Source organism: Lithobates pipiens, unplaced genomic scaffold, assembly GCF_037356315.1.
Source record: "Lithobates pipiens isolate NorthernLeopardFrog02 unplaced genomic scaffold, aLitPip1_a1.2 Scaffold_3, whole genome shotgun sequence".
Classification (NCBI taxonomy): Eukaryota; Metazoa; Chordata; class Amphibia; order Anura; family Ranidae; genus Lithobates; species Lithobates pipiens.
The window spans coordinates 171,100,529-171,116,414 of record NW_027507790.1 but is presented as its reverse complement, the minus strand read 5'-3'; the positions used below and the strand labels follow the sequence as shown (position 1 = coordinate 171,116,414).

Here is a 15,886-nt window from a genome sequence, read left to right as displayed (position 1 = left end):
TCCACTATGGCAGGCTAAGCGTGCTCAGTGCCTGAAGGGGGGTGACAGCATGTTTTCTCACACCAGGTGACACCAACCCTAGTGATGCCACTGATCCTTGGGTTCCTCCAAAAGTTGCCAGGGTTTGCTTGATAAGTAACCACTGACTAGAATTTTCTTTTTAGCTATACAGAATGTAAGGGAGTATTCTTCCACTGATGACTGATTTTGGGAGCATTCTTCCAACTAAAGACCAAAGCAATGGGCATATTGTTCACAGTCCACCAGTGCAATGGGGCTTTTCTACCACTGACCAGCAACAAATGGTGGTCCTTCAACCACTGACCACCAATCTAAGGGGATCCTTTTTTACTGACTACCAATCTAAGGTGGTCTGTCAACTGATCACTAATCTAAAGGAGTCCTTTTTTCAGTGAGCACCAATCTAAGAGGGTCTTTCTTGCAATGACCACCACTCTAAGGTGGGCCCTGTCCATTGATCAGCAATGGAAGGGAGCGTTTCACCAACCACTATGTAAGGGGAGCACAATACTGACTGCACATGGACATTTTTCTACTGACTATCAATGTGGACAAACACAATTTCGCTGTTCGCCTTTCTTTTCTGCCATTATATGAATAGTATTATTGATGAGCATCATTGATAAGTTATTATTGATGACTGGCTATTATTTATGATGAGTATTAATTTGTTGTATAGAGGAGCCCTAGTTGTCAAATACAATTGTACACCACATTACTTATTTTATTTAGTCTTATGTCAAAACAAAATGTACATGGTAAAGATTTGTGATCTGTAGATACAGTAACTTTAACAGGGGTCCTCTGAGACCTGAAAGTTATTTCAGAGTTCCTCTGTGTTAATATACCAAACATAAGCAACTAGGAAATCCTGCCTCCAATCCAAAGAGTAGTACTCACCGACTTAATAGCAGGGGGTGTAATCAAAAATATATATTACCCAAAAGAAAAAACAAAAAAAATATGATACTAACACACATATATTTATTAGCTATGAACAGTAAAAAATACAAAAAAAGCATATAAAACCCCTTAATCCCCAATACTAACCCCATATAAAAAACAGCATGCAAAAAATCCCTGTACAAAAGTTTTTATTATACTAACCAATTCCCCAATAAGCCATACCTTTACAAAAGTACATTTAAAAATATCCCTCCTCTCAAAAGAGAGGGGTATGTTGATGCAGTGGATGACTCCCTCCCCTAATATATGACACCCCCTATCTTACACCTATAAGTACCCCCAACCTAACCAAGGTGAGAGCTAACCTGGACAATTTCTAAAGACAACAGCGTAATTCCATGCCATGGAAATAATAGTACACTGTTCCCTTCCGAGATGGTCCAGAAGGTACAATCGGTATACAATCAATCTGTCAGTCAGTCATGAAGGAAAAGTGGTGATAAATTTCTCCAGCTGGAAGATAAAAAATATGCACAAAACCAGAAATAATTGTTGGTATTCTCCTTTATATTCTTCCTTGTGATAGTCCTCCAATGATCCAAGGAAGGGGAAAAAAAACAGACAAGAAGATGTAATTATCCGTAACTGATTTCTAGTAGTTACATATAACTGAATAAATAGAAACAGGTACTGGGTGGTTTAGATGAATCATCGGGATCTCTGCTGTTTGTGTATGACAATAGTAAGGACAAAAAACTCTATCATCATAGTAACTGTATGCCAAGGTTCCCACAGCTGCAGGTATATTGTCTAAGCAATACAAGAAAAATATTTTCTCGGTTACTTACTAGATGTTGATCTCGCAGGTTATTTTTCCCAGTCCGGGATAGATTTTAATTGTCCGTCTATGTAAAACAGCCTTGGGTCTCCGATCACCAATTTGGCAATCCAAGAAATAGAATTGCGGCTTTCCACCAGTTGCTAACCAGTCTCAGTGCCTGTTTGTAGTGTTTAATGATTGCATATATCTTGTTCCACAGTCATCTTCTGCTGCTCACCCCAGATAGATCATAAATTGTCCAATGTAGTCTCTCAAACCAATAACCAGTGGTCTTGACTGGGGAGAGGTGAATTCAATTTCTTGGATTGGCAAATTGGTGATTGGAGACCCAAGGCTGTTTTACATAGTACAGTACTGAGCTAACTGTGCTCACCAGTAACACCAGGTGTCTGGAATTGAACTCTGTAGGTAGTTGTTGATTTCCAACCCTGCAGGCAGTTTACTTGCTCCAAGGAAGGTTTACTTTAACACAATGTACCATACAGAATAATACAGTATATCTTCAGGAAATGTTAGTGGTTTCCTGTAAAAGGGAGCCTGGCATGTTTTGGAGATCATGCTGGGTTTTGTTTAATTATATTCCTGTCAGATTATTTCCTTAATGAGCAAGTGAATGCAAGCGAGGACTGTGCCAACATGCAGCAAAACCTGCCCAATTGCTTTTATCTACATAGCCAAATAATGTTGTGTGTCTGCCAGGGCTTCCCAATTAAATCTTCTGTAAAGATTGCTAGTAGAATTGCGTTTTTACTTGGCCCAAGGCCTTGTCTGTTCTGCTTTCTCTTGTCACCATTGCTGTATACAGAGCACATTGTTACCTGTAGTCACACAACACTGATATCTGTGTTGGCCGCCTTCTAGGTTGCACGTTTTTACTGTTCTTTGAAAGGATATGACATAATGTTTTCATGTTTGGTTTATTGATTTCTTGTATAGTGAATAATGATATGGGGCACAGTGCATGCTGTATTTTCTAGTTGACATGCAGATGAATGCAGAAGCCTAGCAACCTTATATGGCTCTTTAGCAACATCAACAGAGTCCAGTGCCATTCTAAAGCAATAACACTGCAGCAGACAAATTGCCTTCACAATAGGCTTAAAGGCGTGCCTGAACTAAATTTTATCTAAGATTACTTGTCAAATGCAAAAAGGGCAGACAGTACTGGGTCATGTATTCTGCTGGAACCTTGTAGTAGTTGTATGCTTGCAGTGGCTGCATTTAAACCATTGGGTGGATGTGTGGCAGGCTCACAATAAGACCCCTTTCACACTGAGGCATTTTTCATGAGCTACAGCGCTAAAAATAGCGTCTGTAAGCGCCTGAAAAAAGCCTCAGCTGCAAACCCAGTGTGAAAGTATGAGTGCTTTCACACTGGGGCACTGCGCTGGTAGGGCGTCACAAAAAGTCCTGCCAGCAGCTTCTTTGCAGCGGTGGAGAAGCAGTGAATTCACCACTCCTCCACTGCTCCTCACCAGGGAAAACAGTGACACAGAGCTGCTAAACCGCCGGCAAACCGCCGCTGCAGCGGCGCTAAAAATATCACCATTTTACCACTATCACCCGGGGCGGCTCTGTGTGAAAGGGGTCTAACTCCGCAGAACCTTTTATAGAGTAAAATGTCTCATATGCTGCACAGACTCTTCCAGATGTGTTTAACCACTTTCAGACCGGACCATTTTGCTGGCTTAAGACCAGACCACTTTTTGCGATTCGGCACTGCGTCACTTTAACTGAGCGGCTCCCAAACAAAATTGACGGCCTTTTTTTCCCACAAATAGAGCTTTCTTTTGGTGGTATTTGATCACCCCTGTAGCTTTTATTTTTTGTGCTATAAACAAAAAAAGAGCGAGAATTTAAAAAAAAAAACACATTATTTTTTACTTTTTGCTATAATAAATATCCCCCAAAAATATATTTAAAAAACACTTTTTTCCTCAGTTTAGATATTATTCTACATATTTTTGGTAAAAAAAATCACAATAAGCCATTATTGATTGGTTTGCGCAAAATTTATAGCGTTTACAAAATAGGGGATAGTTTTATGGCAGTTTATTCATAATTTTTTTTTTTACTAGTAATGGCGGCGATCAGCGATTTCTTTTATTGTGACTGCGACATTATGGCGGACACATCGGACATTTTTGACACATATTTGGGACCATTGTCATTTATACAGCAATCTGTGCTATACAAATGCACTGATTCCTGTGTAAATGACACTGGCAGTGAAGGGGTTAACCAGGGGGTGGCAGTGTAGGGAATAAGTGTGTCCTAGGGGCGTATGAACACTGATCTCTACTCCAATCACAGGGAGCAGAGATCAGTGTCACTTGTTGCTAGGCAGAATGGGGAGATGCTTTTTACTTCCGCATCTCCCCATTCAGCCTCCTCCTGAGACGAACGCGGATATCCCCGCTGCGACCCGCGACCGGACTCACGGGGGTCCCGACCGGCAAGTGATGGCAGGTCGGCAATTTCAAATGGACGTACCTGTACGCTAATTTGCCTGCCCGTGCCATTCTGCCAATGTACATCATCGTGCGCCAGTCGGGAAGTGGTTAAAATCACACAGTGAATATTGCTTTGGGTTCCAGTGAGCAGAATAACCTGACAGCTTTGTATGGCGCCTAATAATTCCTGATCCCTGTATTGTATTTTGTATTTCCTTCCCCTGCCATGAACCTGTCATTTTCTTGCTGATGTATTCACTAATTATTTTGTCTATAATATAGAGTGTGACATCCCCTTTTGGTGTTGTAATGGCATCTGTAGTTGGGTGGATGAATATGTGATTTACACTGTAACAAAACTTCCCAAACGCCACTTGAGTGCTTTCATCATAAACCGCTTCCTCCGCATATTAAAACCAGGAACAAGGCAGGACTCTTTGGCTGTAAGCTGGAACATGTTTCATGAAACACCGGTACACAGAGATATTCAAAATTCTCATCAGTAAACTGTCCAATCAGCAGGAAGAGCTGTTGGAGGAATTACCCCCCCCCCCCCCCCACAGCAAATACACATACACATGTACAAGAGAATATAGTCACACCTAACAAACACATAGCAATCCCCACCTCAAACCATCCAGCAATGGTCTCTGGTGGATGGTGGACTTTATCTTCATATATTCTTGAGTTCAGACTGGGGTTCCCGGTCACCCTGTCCCCTCATAGACACAGGGTAACTTAGACATAGGAGAGGCTGGGGGAGCTGGACAAGGAGCTTCTAGTGCTCTCCAAGGTATCATGGGTTCCCCAAGCTCCCCTGCCAAAGTGACTCCCGTCACATACACTTTCTATTTAGTGATTGTTCATAGAGTTACTGAGGTGCAGTACACCACTTAATGAGCAATCCTGATGTAGTTATAGAGCCATACCTGTTATCTTTTCTGGTCAAATGTGCTGCATATGTGTAAGACCCTGGATTTTGTTTTATGCCTGTAAACGGCTCTGCCTCTAAACTCCTGTAAGCGCCTATGTTTGCATTGCCACATAGGCTAACATGGAGGGGCGTTTAGAGGCAGAAAAATAAAACACTAAACACCCTTAATATTAAAAAATATTGTATAGGTACAGAATAACCATGTTTTTAAGAAGATTTAAAAGGTAAACATGGTACAGTATGTGTGTTTTACTTCTCAATGTCCACTGTATCCATGGCCTTACATACCTGTCCATCATTGGCCTTTTTCCTTATAGCGTTGCTGTAAATAATGACATATTGCAACACAATTGTGGAAAGAGAAGAGGGAGGCTTCAGAAAGACACAGCAGTCTGTAAAATGAGAAACAGATTAGCAGTCTCCAAGATGAGATCACCTGTTGCCTGTCTTTAAATATTTTGGTTATGATTTTGTTCACTACTTGGGTCCTGTTTATTTGTGCCATTATACTAACACTTAGGCCTCATGCACACGAGACGCAGATGAAACCTCTGTTAAAAAAAAGCTGAAACGCGCGTTTAGAAACGCGCGTTTTGCCGCGTTTGCATGTCGCGTTTAGACGCGTTTGCGTTTAGACGCGTTTATAAAGATAACATCATGTAGACCCTCCCCAAGCTCTCAAAGCATTTTTTTTTAACTATTTCTGCTATTTTGATCAGAGTGAGCAGCAGCAGCATAGAGAGCAGTTGTACACTTGCATTTGCCGTGTCACTTGCCACGGCACCTGCCACAAGTTGTGGATTGTCCACTTGCCACGTCACTTGCCACAAGTTGGGGATTGTCCACTTGCCACATCACCTGCCACGTCACCTGCCACAAATTGTGGATTGTCCACTTGCCACGTCACTTGCCACATCACCTGCCACGTCACTTGCCACGAGATGTGGATTGTCCACTTTCCACATCATCTGCCATGCCACCTGCCACAAGCTGTGGATTGTCCACTTGCCACGTCACCAGCCACATCACCTGCCACAAGTTGTGGATTGTCTACTTGCCGCGTCACTTGCCACATCACCTGCCACGTCACTTGCCACGTCACCTGCCACAAGTTGTGGATTGTTCACTTGCCACGTCACCTGCCACGTCACCTGCCACAAGTTGTGGATTGTCCACTTGCCACGTCACTTGCCACAAGCTGTGGATTGTCCACTTGCCACATCACTTGCCACGTCACCTGCCACATCACTTGCCACGTCACCTGCCACAAGTTTTGGATTGTCCACTTGCCACGTCAGCTGCCACGTCACTTGCCACGAGATGTGGATTGTCCACTTTCCACGTCATCTGCCATGCCACCTGCCACAAGCTGTGGATTGTCCACTTGACACGTCACCAGCCACATCACCTGCCACAAGTTGTGGATTGTCCACTTGCCACGTGACTTGCCACATCACCTGCCACGTCACTTGCCACATCACCTGCCACAAGTTGTGGATTGTCTACTTGCCGCGTCACTTGCCACTTCACCTGCCACGTCACTTGCCACATCACCTGCCACGTCACTTGCCACGAGATGTGGATTGTTCACTTGCCATGTCACTTGCCACGTCACCTGCCACGTCACTTGCCACGTCAGCTGCCACGTCACTTGCCACAAGATGTGGATTGTCCACTTGTCACATCACCTGCCACATCACTTGCCACATCACCTGCCACAAGTTGTGGATTGTCCACTTGCCACGTCACTTGCCACAAGCTGTGGATTGTCCAATTGCCACATCACTTGCCACGTCACCTGCCACGTCACTTGCCACGTCACCTGCCACAAGTTTTGGATTGTCCACTTGCCACGTCACTTGCCACGTCAGCTGCCACGTCAGCTGCCACGAGATGTGGATTGTCCACTTTCCACGTCATCTGCCATGCCACCTGCCACAAGCTGTGGATTGTCCACTTGACACGTCACCAGCCACATCACCTGCCACAAGTTGTGGATTGTCCACTTGCCACGTGACTTGCCACATCACCTGCCACGTCACTTGCCACATCACCTGCCACAAGTTGTGGATTGTCTACTTGCCACGTCACTTGCCACGTCCCCTGCCACAAGTGGATTGTCCACTTGCCACGTCACTTGCCACGTCACCTGCCACAAGTTATGGATTTTCCACTTGCCACGTCACCTGCCAAGTCACTTGCCGCGTCACCTGCCAGGTCACTTGCCACGTCACCTGCCACAAGTTGTCTATTGTCCACTTTCCACGTCACTTGCCACTTCACCTGCCACGTCACTTGCCACAAGTTGTGGATTGTCCACTTGCCACATCACTTGCCACCTGCCATGCCACTTGCCACAAGTTGTGGATTGTCCACTTGCCACGTCACTTGCCACAAGTTGTGGATTGTCCACTTGCAATTGCAATTGTTTAAAATATTTTTCTAATGGTTTTTCATCATTTGCAATCATTTTTGAGATTTTTAATGTAAAAAAAAAAGGTCACCTTTAAAAACGCATATAAACGCAAACGCGGCTAAACGCGGTAGCGGCGTTTTGCCGCGTTTTGCGTCTGAAACGCAGAAATTTTTGTTTCTGAACGCATTTTTTTGCTTCTGGAAAAACGAGATTAAACGCAACTGCATATAAACGGAAAAAAACGAGACTGTGTGCATGGACACATAGGATAACATTGAATGAGTTCAGGTGCAGTTGAAAAAACTGTCCAACTGCATCTGAACGCGCGTTTAACTGCGTCTCGTGTGCATGAGGCTTTACAAGACAGAATGCTGCAGTCCATCTGTTTTAACCACTTTAAACGTGTTAAAAAAAAGTGCAACCCATGTTACACTGACTGTCGCTGGCTTATACTTGCCTAGATCCATGTGCCCGACTTGTGGTCTTAGGGTCACATGCGTCTCTTTTGTACTTGTTGTGTGGCCTGAGGAATCTAGCAGCCTGGGAGCATTGATTTGTAAAGAAGCTGCCATAGCAGTGATCCCTTGTATCCTCATGTGCCATGTCCCAATTTTCTAAAGGTGAACAGCAAGCTGATTAAAAAAATAAAAATAACAGATTCTTCCATGCACAGCGAGGTGAGATAGAGGAATTCTCCTTGCTGAACCATTGTATTCTGATAGCAGGACTCCTCTGCTGTCAGAATACAGGGATCAGTGGCTGCAGCTGCTGATTGTTGAATAAGGGTGACCATACATGGATCAAAATTTGTCTGAACCCTGCTGAACCGGCCAAATTTGAATCCATCTATGGCCAGTTTACCTGCCTCTTGCATTATAGCTCTAGTTTCCAACCACACCTGTAGCACATCTTCAGACTCTAATCATCTCTTGCGGTAGGTCAGCAGACTCTCACAATGTTTTATCAAATAACCTTTACTAAATATTATGTGCAACCTCCTGGGAATGACCTCGGTTAAGGCCCATTTTATCTAGTAAGCTAGCTATTATTGATCTCAATCAGGGGTCTCAAACTGGCGGCCCTCCAGATTTTGTGAAACTACAAGTCCCATCATGCCTGTGGGAGTCATGCTTGTAACTGTCAGCCTTGCAATGTGTCATGGAACTTGTAGTTTCCCAACAGGAGGGCTGCCAGTTTGAGATCCCTGATCTAGATGCTTATATACTGGTATTGCAAATGCTCACGCTAAGAGTCACAGAACATGCCATATCACTGCATACCCAAGGAAATCGGGGAGAACGTTCATATGTTTCACATGGAAGAAATGTGCAACAGTGACTATACATTGCAATATCAACATTATTAACCACTTGCTTACTGGGCACTTAAACCCCCTCAGTCCCAGACCAATTTTCAGCTTTCAGCGCTGATGCACTTTGAATGACAATTGCGCGGGCATACAACACTGTACCCAAATGAAATTTTTATCATTTTTTTCCCACAAATAGAGCTTTCCTTTGGTGGTATTTAATTACAGCTCGGAGTTTTATTTTTTGCTAAACAAACAAAAAAAGATGCAAAAAAAAAAATCATGTTTAATAGTTTTTTATAAAATTTTGCAAACGGGTCATTTTTCTCCTTCATTGAAGTGCGCTGATGAGGCGGCACTAATAGGCTGCACTGGTGGGCACTGATGGGCTGCATTGATGGGCACTGATAGGCTGCATTGGTGGGCACTGATAGGCTGCACTGGTGGGCACTGATAGGCATAGTTAAGGCGGCACAGATAAGGCAGCACCGATGGGCACAGATAAGGCGGCACTGATGGGCAAAGATGGGCACATAAGATGGCACGGATGGGTGGCACGGATGGGCACTGATAGGTACCACTGATAGATGGGCACTGATAGGTGGCACTGATAGGTGGCTCTGATAGGTGGCACTGCTGGGCAGTGATGGGCGGCACTGCTGGGCACTGGTAGATGACACTGATGGGCACGGATATGTGGCACTGGGGTGCAGCACCTTTGTTAAGTCAGATTGTGGGCACTGCTGGGTGGCACTGTGGGCACTGCTGGGTGGCACTGTGGGCACTGACGGGGGGCACTTACTTTTTTTAATGTGGCACTTGTAGGGGGCAGGTGGGCACTGGCAGGGGGCAGGTGGGCACTAGCAGGGCTGGCCGTGATCGGGACTGATGTCCCGATCACGGCCGCCGGTGATCGTCTTTTCTTTTTTCTGACAGCGCGAGGAGGAATAATAGCCGATTACCGGCTCCGTTATATCACATGATCAGCTGTCATTGGCTGACAGCTGATCACGTGATAAGGGGTCGGGATCGACCCCTTGCACAGATCGGTGATCAGGCGAGTCTCGTAGACTCGCCGATCACAGAGCGCGCCGCGCGCCCCTCAGGGGGCGCGCAGGCCGCTCGTGCACGGGACGACGTCAATAGACGTAGTCCCGGAAAAGGAGATCCACTCTGTAGCCGTCATTTGACTATAGCGCGGATCTCAAGTGGTTAAACATTTTTAGATTTAATTACACCTGAACTTTGAATATGTTTGTTTCTCCAATCTAATAATTTAAAAGTAGATTTGAGCAAATTTTGACAATCACATCTTTTTCAGATTAAAAAGAAATAAAGAGAATTGGATATACATTTTTAGCATTGTTTGATTGTTATTTCCACAGATTCAAAATGGAGAGGACAAGAATGGTGGGACTTTGTGTCCTTAACCACTTGACCACTGGGCACTTAACCACTACAATACAGGGCACTTTCGCCCCCTTCCTTCCCAGCCCAATTTTCAGCTTTCAGCGCTCTAGCGCTTTCAGTGACAATTGCGCAGTCATGCTACACTGTACCCAAATTAAATTTTTATCATTTTGTTCGCACAAATAGAGATTTATTTTGGTGGTATTTATTAACGACTCCGTTTTTTATTTTTTGCGATATAAGCGCAAAACAGCGGAAATTTGGAAAAAAAACAATATTTTCTATTTTAAAAGAAATCCAATAAAATCAAATTTTGTTATAAATTTAAGCCAAAATGTATTCTGCTACATGTTTTTGGTAAAAAAAAATTCGGTTAAGTGTATAATAATTGGTTTGTGTGATCACGGACATATGTACGCAAATGATCATGTACATATGTGTGCAGGTGATCACGTACATATGTGTGCAGATAATCATTGGGACATGTGATTTTAGTGGGACATAAGTGGGGGACATGTTTTTATTATTAGTGACATGTGTTTTTATTATTTGGGGACATGTATGTTTTGGGGACATGTGTGGGGACATTGTGTTTATACTGTGTGGTGTGTTTACTGTGTGGTGATTTGTGTGTACACTAGACTAGTGATCAGTGAGTAAAAAGCTGTAAAAAACAGCTCATACTCACTGATCATCAGCCGGCTGCAGCGATCTGCTCTCCTCTCCTCAGCGATGACTTCTGTGTGAGGAGAGGAGGAGCCGATTGCCTAGCAACCGGCTGTTTGTTTACATCACATGACGGCCGTGATTGGACACGGCCGTCATGTGATCAGGAGGGCCAATCACAGAGCCCTCCTGCCGATCTGAGATGCGCCGTGTCCGGGTGACACGGGCGCATCGGGATCGCGCCGCTGCGCGGGCACGCGATCCCGCTCCTCCTGATGGACATTCCTGAACGTCCTATCAGGAGTAGACGGCTCCCACCCGGCCGTATATGTGCATTGGCCGGGTGGGAAGTGGTTAAACACCCTTAATAACCAGACCAATTTTCAGCTTTCGGTGCTCTCACATTTTGAATGACAATTACTCAGTCATGCAACACTGGACCTATATGAAATTTTTGTCCTTTTTTTCACACAAATGGAGCTTTCCTTTGGTGGTATTTAATCACCGCTCGTTTTTTTATTTTTTGTGCTATAAAAGAAAAAATACAGAAAATTCTGTAAAAAAATGAATTTTTCTTTGTTTCTGTTATAAAATTTAGCAGATTAGTAATTTTTCTTCATAAATTTTGGCCAAAATTTATACTACTACATATCTTTGGTAAAAATAAGTACAAATTGGTGGATATTATTTGGTCTTTGTGAAAGTTATAGAGTCCACAAGCTATGGTGCCAATATCTGAAAATTGATCACACCTGAAGGACCGACGGCCTGTTTCAATTCTTGAGACCCTAACATGCCATAAAATTACAAATACCCCCCAAATTACCCCTTTTTGGAAAGAAGACATTCCAAAGTATTTAGTAAGAGGCATGATGAGTTTTTTGAAGTTGTCATTTTTTCCCACAATTCTTTGCAAAATCAAGATTTTTTTTACTTTTTTTTTTTCACAAAATTGTCATATTATCAGTTTATTTCTCACACACAGCATATGCATACCACAAATGACACCCCAAAACACATTCTGCTATTACTCCCGAGTACGGCGATACCACATGTGTGAGACTTTTACACAGCGTGGCCACATACAGAGGCCCAACATACAGGGAGCGCCATCAGGCGTTCTGGAGCACCCAGGACAATTCTGACATTTCTCTCCTACATGTAAAAATCATAATTTATTTGCTAGAAAATTACATAGAATCCCAAAACATTATATATGTTTTTTTAGCAAACACCCTGGAGAATACAATGGTGGTCGTGCAACTTTTTATCTCGCATGGTATTTGCGCAGCAATTTTTCGAATTCTTTTTTTTGGAAAAAAAAACAGTTTTGTGCTTAAAAAAAAAAAACACAGTAAAGTTAGCCCAATTTTTGCATAATGTGAAAGATGAAGTTACGCTGAGTAAATAGATACCTAACATGTCACTCTTCAAAATTGCACACGCTCGTGGAATGGCGCCAAACGTCGCTACTTAAAAATCCCCATAGGCGACGATTTAATTTTTTTTTACTGGTTATATGTTTTGAGTTACAGAGGAGGTCTAGGGCTAGAATTATTGCTCTCGCTCTAACGTTCGCAGCGATACCTCACATGTGTGGTTTGAACACTGTTTTCATATGTGGGCGGGACTTATGTATGCGTTCGCTTCTGCATGCGAGCACATGGGGACAGGGGCGCTTTAAAGAAAAAAAAATTTTATTGTTCATTTTACTTTATTTTAGTTTGACATTTTTTTCCCCAAAAATACATTTTTTGATCACTTTTATTCCTATTACAAGGAATGTAAACATCCCTTGTAATAGGAATATGGCAAGACAGGTCCTCTTTACAGTGAGATATGGGGTCAATAAGACCCCACATCTCACCTCTAAGCTGGGAAGCCTGAATAAAAAAAAAAAAAGATTCTGGCTTTGATCGTATTGGCGAGTCGGTAGAAGCACCGGAGGGCGGCGGGGGGGGGTGTCTATGGCTGGGTATTGCAGGGTATCACCGACTATGGCTGGGTATCTCCGAGTATGGCGTTGCAGAGTATTGCGTTGCAGAGCATTGCAGGATATTGGCGGGTGTTGCAGAGCATTGCAGAGTGTTGCAGGGTATTGGCGGGTGTTGCAGAGCATTGCAGAGTGTTGCAGGGTATTGGCGGGTGTTGCAGAGCATTGCAGAGTGTTGCAGGGTATTGGCGGGTGTTGCAGAGCATTGCAGTGTTGCAGGGTATTGGCGGGTGTTGCAGAGCATTGCAGAGTGTTGCAGGGTATTGGCGGGTGTTGCAGGGTATTGGCGGGTGTTGCAGGGTATTGGCGAGTGTTGCAGGGTATTGGCGAGTGTTGCAGAGTGTTGCAGAGTGTTGCAGAGTGTTGCAGGGTGTTGCAGGGTGTTGCAGGGTGTTGCAGAGTAATGCAGGGTATTGGCAGGGTATTGCAGGGGTTAATTTTCGGTGAGCAGCGATGTGGGCACTGCAGATGCAGCCCACAGCACTGCTGACACTGATCTCTTCCCCCTCTGCTGTACCGATCGGTACAGAGGGGGTGAGGGAGGAACCGGCGTCATAACATGAAGCCGGTTTGTTTACAAGTGATCACTCCGTCATTTGACGGAGCGATCATGTGGTAAACGACCGCGATGAGCGGCCGTTTACCGTGATCCGTGATGCGCCGGGTCCTGTGGACCCGGCGGTCACGGATGCTCTCGAGTGAGCGCCATTCTGGGAGGACGTCATATGACGGCCTCCCAGAGTTAAACAACCGCCCTGTAGCCGTCATTCGGCTATGGGCCGGTTGTTAAGTGGTTAAAGTCGCTAAGAATTTTTTTTTCCTATTCAACATAATTAGGAATGGAAGCACATGATCTAACTTTATCGGTTTACCCTTATTATATTCCTTGCATTTAATGACCTCATGTTTAGCCTCTCTGCCCTTCATATTTTTTGTATCTTTTTATTAATAAGTATCCATTTAATCCAATTTGTATACAATAACTTAGGAGTGCTGGCACTGGTATGTGCATTGTGGTTGCCATGGTGCCTGTTCCTTTGTCCTCTTCCAGGGGCCGTGATGCGAACTACGGGCCTACACCCTTCCCCCGCCCTTTACGCCTGGGGGGGCGGATTTACCATACTGGGTGTCAACGTCACGATCTCTACGCAACACGTGTGGCGTCTCTCGTGCCGTTGCACACTTGTTATGGATGTTCCACGCTCGTGGGCAACAGGGGAGTGATTTTGGTGCCGTTTTTTCTCTTCACTGGCACAGGTCCCTTCTTCCACATTGTCACTATCAGTCACCTCAAGTGACTCCTAAGTTCAATCTTGATCTTTTTTTCACTCTTAACAGTGATTCCTTGTGGTCCCAAGCCCGTCCTGTTGACTACCTGTTTGGGTCACCCGCGTTGGGCTGCCTGCCACGGCCTCCGGTTGGAGGTTATACCGGATGCTTCTGGCGCCTCACCGCTGCATCATTAGCTAGCCAATTCTAATCAGTAAGTCTGCACTTTGGTGCCGTCAGGGGTGTCACCTTACCCCTGCTCATGCCTTCAATGATTATTGATCATTTTCATATTATTTTTTACTTTTAGATTTTCACATGCATGCTTCTGATGAGTGACGTATCAGCCACGAAATATGTAGAGCTACTTGATGCCATGTTTTCACCAATTTACACCTATTTTTAAACTACTATATGATACCTACCTCTCCAGGTCCAGTGAGGCCATAGGTCCTGCAAGCATTATCTCGTAATTATGATTTTACCATTGTTATTAAATTGTTTATTGTCCATCTTTATGTTTATCATTCTACCATTGCTGCCAGTGGATATACCTTGAGATATCTCTGTTATCATTATGGTTATTGTTGTTACCATGTTCACAATTTATGTAGGTTAGCAATTTATGTATGTATGTGTACATTGCTATATGAATAAAATTCCTTTTGTTCAACTAAATTACTCCTTCACTATCATGTGCTTCACACAAAGTCCCACCTTTCCTGTCCTCTCCATTTTGATTCCAAAGGGATGGAAATACACGACCCTACCGGTTCAAGTCTTGGCTTCCTTAAAGTCCCTAAGAATCTTCTTTTTCCTATTTCCACAGATTGAAATTTTAAAATTGGCGCTGGAGTCTGCCATTTTGGGTGAGACAGAAAAAGTTGCATCTGAAAATGATGAAGTTTCAGAAGATACTTCAATGTGCCCTGAGGACTTGGATAAGACAGAAGCAGAGATGCTGCCAGAATATCTTAGTAGATTTCAGGTAAAATGAAATTGAATAGCGGAGTCTTTAATATGTAAATAAATAGTTTTCATTCACAGGCTGCTGACATTCTATTCTTTCCACATCACTGCTTCTGCAGCTGCACAGAAGACATCAGAATTATATTCAAATCATCTTTAGCAGCAAATTGCTCTGAAAAAATCTTATAGTCAAGGTCACGTGTCCAGTGTTTGATTGTCTACTGGGATCCTTACCATCCCATTTCTTTCTAACAATGCACAAACCTATTAGCTAAACTAGTATGTCACTGCAGATCCATCGCTCAGCCTTGAAAGCGGTCTTATGTTAGCACAAATCACAATGTGAGTTCTAGTTACATAATAGTAATAATAGTTACAGCATCGCTGTACTAAATAATGACAGCAGTGGAGCTCAGTATATTTCAAATGACACCCCTTTTCTCATATCAAGGCTCTTATTGAGGATTAGAACAGGGGTGAGCAATCCTGGAGCAGCAGAAACCTACTTTAAGAATGCACAAGCTTGTAACATTCTTCCATGATAAAAATGGTGACTAATTTAAGGTTCGAGATTTGTAGTTTTAAGCAGGGAATGGGGGCAAGACATACATTTAGGAAATATTTCTACTCACAAAATTGCTTTAAATAGTCCTATTATAAAACTTAAATTAGGCTACCTAACTTTGGTGAAAAATTTGG

General features: G+C 43.6%; 1 protein-coding gene across 1 annotated transcript in view; it reads left to right on the top strand.

Annotated features, from left to right (window-relative positions):
* The window catches only part of MRPS27 (mitochondrial ribosomal protein S27), a 167,150-nt gene that overhangs the window by 144,237 nt on the left and 7,027 nt on the right, over positions 1-15,886 (top strand). The window contains exon 10 of the mRNA XM_077462496.1: positions 15,048-15,206. Coding sequence (XP_077318622.1) covers positions 15,048-15,206 — 159 coding nt within the window. The remainder of the gene's footprint in view (positions 1-15,047; positions 15,207-15,886) is intronic.